Source organism: Corylus avellana, chromosome 7 (genome assembly GCF_965113065.1).
Source record: "Corylus avellana chromosome 7, dhCorAvel1.hap1.2, whole genome shotgun sequence".
Classification (NCBI taxonomy): domain Eukaryota; kingdom Viridiplantae; phylum Streptophyta; class Magnoliopsida; order Fagales; family Betulaceae; genus Corylus; species Corylus avellana.
Window position 1 is genome coordinate 28,576,644 of NC_142496.1, and position 11,128 is coordinate 28,587,771.

General features: G+C 36.8%; 2 protein-coding genes across 2 annotated transcripts; both read left to right on the forward strand.

The window, feature by feature from the left end:
- The first annotated feature begins 321 nt into the window (after positions 1-321).
- LOC132184104 (Prolyl oligopeptidase family protein) lies at positions 322-7,100 on the forward strand. Its single transcript, XM_059597602.2, has 10 exons — positions 322-654; positions 741-1,222; positions 1,328-1,674; positions 2,275-2,566; positions 3,435-3,593; positions 4,250-4,615; positions 5,071-5,136; positions 5,299-5,347; positions 5,786-5,909; positions 6,756-7,100. Exons 1-10 carry the CDS (start codon positions 360-362, stop codon positions 6,844-6,846), a joined length of 2,271 nt encoding a protein of 756 aa, XP_059453585.2. The 5' UTR covers positions 322-359; the 3' UTR covers positions 6,847-7,100.
- A 1,156-nt stretch (positions 7,101-8,256) lies between these two features.
- On the forward strand, positions 8,257-10,498 carry MIA40 (Cox19-like CHCH family protein). Its single transcript, XM_059598390.2, has 4 exons — positions 8,257-8,423; positions 8,812-8,843; positions 8,920-9,045; positions 10,163-10,498. Exons 1-4 carry the CDS (start codon positions 8,309-8,311, stop codon positions 10,343-10,345), a joined length of 456 nt encoding a protein of 151 aa, XP_059454373.1. The 5' UTR covers positions 8,257-8,308; the 3' UTR covers positions 10,346-10,498.
- Positions 10,499-11,128: the final 630 nt, after the last annotated feature.

Consider the following 11,128-nt stretch of genomic DNA (forward strand, 5'->3'; position numbering starts at 1 on the left):
GGAAGTCTGTTAGAAGTGGCTGTACTTCACTTTACAATTACTAGAATAATTCAACTGCCCATCCAAGGCTAAGAGCACTCGGCTTCATATTACTTTATAATTTTTTATTTTATTTTCAACAGACTGCATGGACCTTGTCTACCAGCTCAATCTTGAGGGTAATAATTAATTATGTATCTCATTCCATTGAGGTTTGAAATAAGGATTGGCGGTGGCGATTGGGATGAGTTTAGATTTTGTGCGCTCGTCATTAGACAATGAAAGCATCCCTCCCTCTCTTTATTCCTACCTTAATTCATAAGATTGGCATAATAAAGTAATGGGAGTATATAAAGGGAAGCGTAGACGACTATAATAATATGCATCAGCGTCATCGTCATCGTATCGGTCTTGGCAACCTCCTTAACCTTCTTCCTGTGGTGCTTTCCCCTAACCAGTGTGCCGTCCCAACTTCGATCCGGAAATCAACAGCGACGATGGCGACAGAGCCCAAGCCAAAGCCTCCAGTGGCCAAGAAGGTGGAGCACGTTATGGAAATGTTCGGGGACGCGAGGATCGACAAGTACTACTGGCTCCGTGATGACTCCCGCACCGATCCCGAGGTCCTCTCTTACCTCAAACAAGAGAATGCCTACACCGATTCTGTCATGTCCGGTAAGAAAGAGCCTGCGTTTGTTTGTTTCTCGGAATTTTTTTTTTTTTTTTTATAAAAAAAATAGACCTCTTCGTTTTTCTGTAAGGTGGCAAAAAGTTTGAAGATGAGCTGTTTGCGGAGATAAGAGGGCGGGTGAAGGAGGACGATGTGTCTGCCCCTGTTCGCAAAGGGGAATACTACTACTACGAGAGGACTTTGCAGGGTAAGGAGTACGTTCAGCACTGTCGGCGTCTTATACCCAATGCGGCGGGGGCCCCACCTTCCGTGTACGACACCATGCCCACAGGCCCTGATGCCCCTGAGGAGCATGTTATCTTGGATGAGAATGTCAAGGCTCAAGCTCATGATTATTATGTAGTTACAGCTTTCAAGGTTAGTCCCAATAACAAGCTGGTGGCCTATACGGAAGATACCAAAGGAGATGAGATTTATACTGCGTACGTCATTGACTCTCAAACTGGGGCTCCTGTGGGCAACCCTCTTCTGGGTCTCACTTCCTATCTCGAATGGGCTGGTGACGATTCTTTAGTTTACATCACCATGGATGAAATTCTCCGTCCTGACAAGGTTCTTCTACTTCCTTTTTCTATGAAAAACAAACATATACTTTTTGGTAATGGTGATGGCAATCGTCTGTTTATATATATATATATATAATTTTGGCGCTCGCAGGCATGGTTGCATAAACTGGGAGCGGAACAATCACGGGATTCCTGTCTTTATCACGAAAAGGATGACACGTTTTCTCTTGATCTTCAAGCTTCTGAGAGCAAGAGGTTTTTGTTCGTTGCTTCTGAAAGTAAAAATACAAGGTTCAACTTCTGTCTTGATGTTTCAAAGCCTGAAGATGGGCTTAAAGTTCTTACACCTCGTCTAGATGGTATTGACACGTCAGTCAGCCATCGTGGAGATCATTTTTTTATTCGGAGGAGAAGCGATGAGTGTTTCAATTCCGAGATAGTAGCTTGTCCTCTGGATGATACATCTGCAACTACGGTTCTTCTTCCCCACAGGGAAAGGTGATAATCAATATGAACATGATGTTTAACATTGCTGAGACATTAATGTTGTGGCTGCCTCTCCTTGGTAGAGTATTCTGGCCTATTTCTTGTGTTCTATGTAAATTATGGTGCAAGTGATTGTATTATTAGCTTAGAGAGTGTAGACTTGATTGCGACCTACCTAACTTGAAAAAATCAGACACTCTTCTGCTTTAATTTTGACCTTCCACTGATACACACACACACACACACATTTGGGATACTTTCAGTCCTTTAATATGCTCTGCCTTTTGTCCTTAGTATGTAAACTTAATGAAAGTGACCAATGACTTTATGGGCAAACATATCTCCCTGCTGTTAGCCATTCATTTGCACTTTCTCTGACCACTTATCCTTCTATGTACCCAATTATGGTGCAGAAAAATGAAATATAATGATGCAACGAGGTATGCAGGTGTGTGCACAATTTTGGCATTTTGTGATGTTATTTATTGCACACCCAAACTAGAAATTTTTGCATAGAACGTGCTATTTCTTAAGTAGTTACCATTCCCTCTGTATTCTTGGAGACACATTGTTCCATGAAATGAAAGCTTATTAAGTTTGAATTTTGTCCAGCGTAAAAATTCAGGATATGCAGCTCTTTAAGGATCATCTCGTTATCTATGAGCGTGAAGAGGGTCTACCAAAAGTAACTATTTATGGCCTTCCAGATGCTGGAGAACCGCTTAAGAGTCTTCAAAGTGGTCATATTGTTGATTTCATTGATCCAATATACTCGGTGGAACCATTACAGTCACAGTTTTCTTCCAGCATTTTACGATTTGACTATAGCTCAATGAAGACTCCTCCCTCAGTGTATGATTATGATATGAAGGCAGGCATTTCTGTTCTGAAGAAGATTGAAGCTGTAAGAAGTTCTATAAATAAATCCTTTTCAAATTATTGTGTTCTGCGCAGACTTCGATTTACATGCTTAGGACAATAGGTGTAGTTCTCTTATCTGATCTTATCTATGGGCATGATTTCTGTATATGTGTAAATATATGCTCTCATTTTCCTGTGTTATAAACTTTATGAGCTTGCTGCTTCTGTTAAACCCAGAATTAATCAAGACATCGACACATAAATTTGAACTAATCATAGAATTGACTCATTTATTAATCATTTTTGCATGTGTATGTGTGTGATATTTGACTTAATAATACGTGCTTGCTCCATTTAACCAACTCATAAGTTTTTCATAATATTTGCTTGAACATTAAGAAAGCCCAGAATCATCGTGTTACAAGGTATGGCAGAAAGAACATATATTAAATCTTTGAGGTAATTCTTGAAGGTCCCTAAAAAGAGACGCATAAACTTTTGCTGATTGGTTTTTTAAAATATCTTTTTTTTTTTTTTTTCTTTTTTCTTTTTTTTTTTAATATATTTGGAAAAAGATCAAGTAGATGAGGACTTCAAAAATTTTGAGTATGATTAATGAAATCAAATGTTATGCCTTCAAGATTAAGAGATGTACTTTGGGCTTATGGCTTTCCATGTTTGTAATTCCTTTAATGGTGAAACAATTGCTAATGTCTATGAAGACTCGTACCATTGATACCTCAGCTGTAAATATATGTAAGTGCTAGGTTGACATATATGTAATGGCTGAATTTTTTTTCTCTGGTGCAATAGAGTAAAAAGAGGGAAATTTGTGCATTAATATCCTGGTTAATGCTTTATTTATTCAGCTGCTTATCTAATTCATAATTAATTTCATTTTCCTTCCTCAGGTGTTGGGGGGTTTTGATGCATCGAATTATGTTACTGAAAGAAAATGGGCCAGTGCCCCAGATGGCACTCAGATTCCTTTATCAATTGTTTATCACAAGGATCTTGTGAAACTTGATGGGTTGGATCCATTGCTACTTTATGGCTACGGTTCTTATGAGGTAATAGAGGATTTCATCGATTAAGTTGTAGATAGTGGCACAAATGGGAACTTATATGCTTTTGGTACCATGTTGATAATGGAAAAAAGGCTACTGGTTCTTTTGCATCATGTTAATGTAATATGATTTTCAAAGATCAAATCTTCTTGTTGTGGAGGATTGTTTTGATGCATCATGTGTGATTGCTTACAATATTCAATCTATATGTAGAACTTTGAGGCTCCGGCATATCAACCCTAGTCCTTTTGCTTTTGTAATAATGTTGTGCAACTCATTGAAGTTTGAGTCGGTGGTTTTATCCATTCCTTTCTTGCAACCTTCTCTCAAAAGCTTCAACGTTCGAATTGTGGGCCACTTTTCTGGGCTGTGTTTAGCTTTTCTGGTCTAAACAGTTGCTGTTCCCCAATCATGGGAAATAAGTTAACAGTTGATTGATATGTTACTTAGATTTCTATATTATGTAATTGACCATTTTTGCTTTTGTTGTATGAACATATGATTCATCAATTGAACTGATAATTTTAGTTATGCTCATGCAAATTGGTCTGGATGCAATGTCCTTCCATTCATGAATTCAATTTCTTTGTGTTTTTCACTTATACTCAATTATTTTATTTGAACTTGCTCGGCAAATCAGTATTTCTTATTCTGCACAGGTATGCATAGATCCCAGTTTCAAGGCAGCAAGGCTGTCTTTGTTAGATCGAGGTTTTGTTTATGCAATAGCTCACATTCGTGGAGGTGGTGAAATGGGGAGGCAGTGGTATGAGAATGGGAAGTTCTTGAAGAAAAAAAATACTTTCACTGATTTTATTGCTTGTGCTGAGTATTTAATAGAAAACAAGTACTGTTCAAAGGAAAAGTTGTGTATTATTGGAAGAAGTGCCGGAGGTTTGCTTATTGGTGCTGTTCTGAATATGAGGCCTGATTTGTTCAAGGCTGCTGTAGCTGGAGTACCTTTTGTAGATGTTTTGACTACAATGCTGGATCCAACTATCCCCCTCACTACTTCAGAGTGGGAGGTATGTAGGTCTCCACTCTATCTAATGTAATGCATGCAAATATAAATATGGATATGATATAAATACATGCATCCGTACATCCAAACATCATTTGATGAGACTTATACCTGCAGCTATACTATACAAGTAGCAAATCTCTAGTTTTGTGGACCATGTTATGTTGTTATGCCAGGTTTTATCACTAAGATGGGTTCACCCAAATTTGAGGTCCTGCATTTTCTTATGTGCTCTGGAGAAACTGGAATTCTTTGATTAGGCTTGTGTGTTTGCCAATCTGGTACTTTAGATTGTTCATGGTGTTCTATGGATCTACTTTTCTTGCCTCGTTTATCTCCAAGACATATATATATCCGTACATACACATCCATATGGATACCATTTAATTAGACTATGTATGAGCAGGTATATTACACAAGTGACAATTTGTTATAGCTGATTGCTTTTTCTTACTGCAGGAATGGGGTGACCCCCGGAAGGAGGAGTTCTACTTCTACATGAAGTCATATTCCCCTGTTGATAATGTGAGAACCATACGACTCTGTGTTTCCCTTATACACAGCAGACCAGTATTCTCTGGGTCATGAAGCTGCACTAGCCATCATTTTTCACCATTAACAGAGTCGTTTTTTTGGTAGATTCTTGATATTTTTCTTTCTGATCTGACCTTTTACCATATTACACAGGTTAAGGCACAAAATTATCCTGATATTCTTGTAACAGCTGGTTTAAATGGTAAGTATAACTGCTTAACACTTTTTCTATGTGGATTCTAATTTCTTCATCATAAGTACACATAGTTTTCCATGACAGTTATAACTTGCTTATCTTTGATATTTATGGCAAACCACCATGGCAGCAAAAATTTCAAATAGATTAAAGTCTAATTTAGATTTAAAAGTATCAAAGATAGTCAGATGTTAAAGATGTTGGGTTGGCCAAGCTGGTCGAGTACCCAAACATGGGATTCCATCTATAAACTTGATTACATGCTTTCTTAATTGATTTAATTTTATCAAATTAAGTTTGTTTCGATAATTATTATAGCTGGGGCACATTGAATGTTTATTGCTAATCCACCAATGTGGCTCACATGCAAAATTGAGAGGAAAAGTGGATCTATAAATTCCTTTTCCCCCAGCAGTCATTCTGAACCCTGGTTCATTGTGTCAGATCCACGTGTTTTGTATTCAGAACCTGCTAAGTTTGTCGCGAAACTGAGGGATCTGAAGACTGATGATAACCTGCTGTTGTTTAAGTGTGAATTTGGTGCTGGACATTCCTCGAAGTCAGGAAGGTAATACTTTTCTGGTTATACCTACAGCTAATTTAATTTAATTTTGGAGGTTAGGTTTTCTTTCTTTCCTTTCTTCTTTTCTATTTTTTTTTTTTTTCTTTCTTTCCTCTATTTTTTTTTTTGGTTTTTTTTTTTGGGGGGGGGGGGGGGGGGTGGGGGGGGGGGTGTAGGGGAAGGGGGTTAGCTAAGGTAGATCTTGTACATGTATGATATGAATGCAGGGGTCATGTTAGAGAGATGTGGATGCAGGGATCTAAATTTAAGTTGTAGGCAAAAGAAGGAAGTTTAAGTTGTATGAAGAGGAAATATAAAATGTTCAAACAATTCTTCTTTAAAAAACTTGCTATCTCATGTGGAGGCAACGACTTGTCAGGGTTCTTTGAACCGTACTTCCTACCTATATCTTTCTTTTGATTCCATTTTCTTGGTTTATTGTCCTTGAATATATGGAATTGTTTCATACGACTGATGAACTGATCTGTTGACCCAGCTTGCATCTTGCAGCTGTAGATTAAATTTTTTTTTTTTCTCTCTGTTAATGCTTCTGCTTATGCATCTCCATCTTTTTCCTCTTGCAATGATATGGCACTGGCAATGATGCTGGTGGTGATTGAATCAGTTATAAGTATATTCATATATATTTACTTGTGTATAAAAAGTCCGTTCAACTTGTTTCATTGTTGTTTGATCCAAAGATCTGCTGTTAGAAGCATTCTGATGTGGGCTTACATGAGCTTATTCTGATTAGACAGAAAATCCCTGGAGTTCTTTCATTCCTCGAAATCCAAAGCAATCGCATGCCTTGTGTCTTTAATTACAAGTGTATAATTATTTTGTTGGGTGCAGATTTGAGAAGCTTCAAGAAGATGCCTTCACGTATGGTTTTATAATGAAGGCTCTAAACATGATTCCTGACCTCGGAAATGGGGAGAACTGATGCCTTGCTGCATTGAAAAGAAGCGTCAGTTGTGAAACAGTATCAGCAACATCTTGCATGGGAGTTAAACTCATCTGGCGTGCCGATTCATTTAGAGTGTTGATTGCTGAAGTTAAATACTTGTAGCATGGAAAAACAGTCATTTGAAAAAGGAAAAAAACAAAAACAAAACAGAGTTCATAATTTTATCCCTTTTGTATTTTATCCTATTTGGTAATGTGATGGTTAATGTGGATGAATGGATGATTGTTCAATGTTTAAATGATGAGAACTGATTCACAGCACGCGGTGTGTGTGGCACGCCCGTGCAAAAAATTTTTTTGCACGCGGCGTGCGCTGTTTATCTTTACTCTTAAATGATAAGGGACTAAATTGCTTATAGAATAGCTTAACAGAATACCATTCGTCGAAAATAAATGTTTGGTCATGGACTGGGTCGTTGGCAATTTTGTGGTCTTTTGGGCTTGGCCTTCTATTTTGTAATGTTATATATCATAATTTTTTTTTTTTTTAAATTTTTAAAAATTGATGTGACTTTTAAAATTATTATGAATCTATTTCAAATTTAATGGTTATTATACCAGTCACAATAACTTTGGAGGATTAAAAAAATAGCTTATAGCGGTACTCATTTCAAAATAAAGGAAAACTATTTTATTTTGTGGTCTAGATTAAATTCATAAAATATATTATCATGTCATTTAAATGTATACTTTAAATGCAATAAAATAAGATTTTGACCATAAAATCGATAATATTCCATATGGGATAAATCATAAATGGTGCTTCAAATGCCCTTCAAAACCAATTGGGAATATGATTTTTTCTAGTTCATTTTGGACAGAGTATCCAGTTAATAGTCAGCATCTCTCTAAGGCTATAAATGAGACATCTGTCTCATTAATAAAAAAAATAAAAAATAAAAAAATTATATTTATTTTAAAAATAATTAAATATTAAAAATTTAAAAAACAAAATAATGAAAAATTAAGGGGTGGCTAGCCGCTCCAGTTGGGGCTTGGGGTGGCCGATCCACTCCCAAGGGCTAAATCAATTTTTTTTTTTTGTTTTGATTTGGCCCAGGCCACCCCCGAGGGCTATGGGGTGGTCAACCATCCCTTAATTTTTTATTTATTTTTTTAATATTTTGTTTTTTAATTATTTTTAAATTTAAATATATATATATATATTATTTTTTATTAATAAGATAGATGTCCTATTTGAAAATTGAGCATTTTAAAATATAATGACTTTAAAACGTACAATTTTTTTAAAATGCGCGATTTGGTTTTAAAATTGACTTGCAAAATGATATGGGCTGGGTTCGAAAATGCCCGAGAGCTTTCATCGTACACAAAAGTGAGCTATAGGTTGGGCTAACCGTGGCCTAGCCCGGCCTATATTTAGCTCTGTATCACTCACTCTGAGCTTTCCATCAGGGTCAAGTTCAGAGCGAGGTACAATGGGTCAAGTTCAGAGCGAGGTTGCAGCAGCAGTGGATCAAGCAGCGCCACCCGACCCTCAAGCTGCTCCGGCTACTGCTGCTACCACTTCCTCCCTGGAATCCCTTATTGCCGGTACATCTCTTTACCCACCAGCTCTCTGTCTGTGTCTGTGTGTATCTATGTATGCCTACAAGTATTTGTTGTGATTTGTGAAACATTCTCATAATATAAGCTATCGAAGCGGCGTATTATGGGTTTCATGCGTCTGTTATAATTATCTTGGTCGAGTTTTAGGACTTGAGTATAGCACGGAGGGGTTCAACGTGAAAGAACAAGAGCCAAGAGGCATTTTAAGAAACTAGAACACAATTAGGGAACGAGAAATTATAATTAGCATGATATATATGATGAAGTTACATCCATGAATTGCTGGGTATTGGTTCCTTCCTAGGTCGTTGGATGGCTCGAGTTTAGAAATCGACTCAATAGCTAACAATCCTGAATTATTTCGCATTTTCAGAAGCTGCTGCATATGGAAACGATGAGAATGAGGTTGGTCCATTTTTTATACGTACTTTTCCATCCCGAAAATGAATAAAGAAAACTGATTTTTTCCCCATTTTTTCAGTCTCTTGATGCGCAGGCTCAGAAAGCATTAGAATGCCCTTGCATAGCTGACCTGCGTAATGGTCCATGTGGTGTCCAATTTTCGGAGGCATTCCTTTGTTTCCTCAAGAGTACTGCCGAGGAAAAGGTAATTGTAACTCAATACAAGTGATTGGCACTTAGGGTCTGTTTGGGTTTGCAATTTTAAAAATACAATCTAAAAATAGTGCACTTAAGTGTTTGCGAAATTGCAGTTTAGTTTTTAAAATTGTGCATTTTCAAAAATCACCTAATTGCATGCGATTTGAAAACGCAAAATTTATAGTTTTTAAATCATAATATTTTAAAAATGCAATTCAAAACAATCTATTAGTAGAGCAATGAGGCATCTTTTTTTTTCTAAATACTCTCTACTGTTCTTTAGCACACAATAACTTAAGAAGGCACTTTCATTGTGACAAGGAAAATTCGCCCTATATTCCCTGCCCCCAAGGTGCAGGAATTGTAGAGATTGTGAGATGTCTTAATGAGGCCTACCTGTTCGAGCAGGCGCTAAGGCTGCCTGATGGCAGTTGGGCCTCTCTGCTCGGGAGGGGGGGCATTGGGGGTTTCTGTGCCCCTGCCGAATGTATTGCATCAAATGTGAAGCTGGCAATATCACATACTTGGTTATTTTAAATAGGAAATACTGCACTTCTGAAAAGCTTGCAATAGAAGGTAGATATTTATTACTTAGAAGATAGCATATGTAGCGGGTATTGTTTAGTAATCCATTGGGGGGTGATAAGGAGACTGGAGAACAGAATCCGGTGTGGTTCTTGACTGTTTAAATACTAATGGAGATGTTCTTGGATTTTCAATTGGTCTCTTTCCAGCTAAGGAATGGCACCTTGTTGGATTTGAGGGATCATATATATATATAGTTTGTTGGCGATTCTAATAGTGCTCATAACTTGATGCTGTCAATCAGCTTTTAAGTGGTTGATTTTTATTAGTAAGAGTAATGTTATTTAGTAAATTGTTATATGATTGTCAAAGAAAATCAGCATTTGGATTAGCAAGGGCCTATAAAAAAGAAAAATCAATGGCTCATTTTCATTGTCATGTCATCCTAGTCGTATAACAGTTATATACATAACATTTCTCATCTAGTAAATATGGAAATCAGCCACTTGTAAGTTAAGGACCATTCTGTTAACTACTGCTTTAATAGTCTCTTAACTTTCAAAGTGGGACTCACCTATCCAAATTTTCCTCTTTTGAAGGGCTCAGACTGTGTGCATCCATTCGTGGCGTTGCAGAATTGTATCAAAGCTAACCCCAATGCCTTTTCTAAAGACATTTTAGAAGACGATGAAGTCCAGAAAGAGGAAGAGCCAACCCAGGAGTACAAAATCATCCCCCCTATATGGTCCAAGGAATCCCCAAGTCCAAAATCCAAGCTCTAAGAGAGTTAATTTGTCTTCCCTCTTCGGCCTTAGCTTACTGCACCTAATTTTTTGTTGTTGTTGATAATGTATTGTTTTTCCTTTTCAAAATTTCCCGAGCAAAACAATGATGTGCGACATGAATTTTTCTATATAGAGATCTACTGAAGCATACCCTAAAAGGTTAAGTAGGATGGAATATTAGGTATTGATAAGAGGGTTAAATAACAAAATGATGATGTGTGGACATTGGCAAACCAGTCCCCTTGCCATCCTATGAATGAGCACCCAATATGGTGAGAAATGACCATTTATATGTGAACCATTTTTATAATATAAGAAGATAAAAGTCGATGCTTCTGTTTGTTAATAGTTTCAAATCATCTTTTCACCTTTGAAAAGTTATAGGAGATCTTTTCATTGCTCGAGGTTTTCTTGTGTTCTTCTTTGATTTTTCTGTTTTTCCTTAAAAATAAAAGAGATTGAAAGCTTAGAACTTGGATTTTTATGATTTTAATTGAAATTGCAATAAAGAGAAGTAAAAAAGAAAATACGTGAGAGAGATCGTAACAAGAGAAATCTAAATTAAAAGAAGATACAGGATTGGTGAATATTAGAGCGGTTTAATGTTGATGAGTTTAATCTGTTTAATGAAATGGATCGGATTAAGGTTATATAGTCTAATACATGTGGTTCAACATGATCCAAATTTGACCAGCGGCATTTAGCCTGACAATTTTTGATATAGCAAACGAATTTCATATGAAACCAATACGAAATTAATGAATTATGATTAAGAAGTAT

Bases quoted from the DNA above. Each gene is read 5' to 3' on its own strand.
- LOC132184104 (XM_059597602.2), top strand. From the start codon at position 360: ATGCATCAGCGTCATCGTCATCGTATCGGTCTTGGCAACCTCCTTAAC. The intron at 1,675-2,274 runs GTGATAATCAAT...AATTTTGTCCAG, and splicing joins CTTCTTCCCCACAGGGAAAG to CGTAAAAATTCAGGATATGC. The intron at 4,616-5,070 runs GTATGTAGGTCT...TTCTTACTGCAG, and splicing joins TCACTACTTCAGAGTGGGAG to GAATGGGGTGACCCCCGGAA.
- MIA40 (XM_059598390.2), top strand. From the start codon at position 8,309: ATGGGTCAAGTTCAGAGCGAGGTTGCAGCAGCAGTGGATCAAGCAGCG. The intron at 8,424-8,811 runs GTACATCTCTTT...TCGCATTTTCAG, and splicing joins CCTGGAATCCCTTATTGCCG to AAGCTGCTGCATATGGAAAC. The intron at 8,844-8,919 runs GTTGGTCCATTT...CCATTTTTTCAG, and splicing joins ATGGAAACGATGAGAATGAG to TCTCTTGATGCGCAGGCTCA.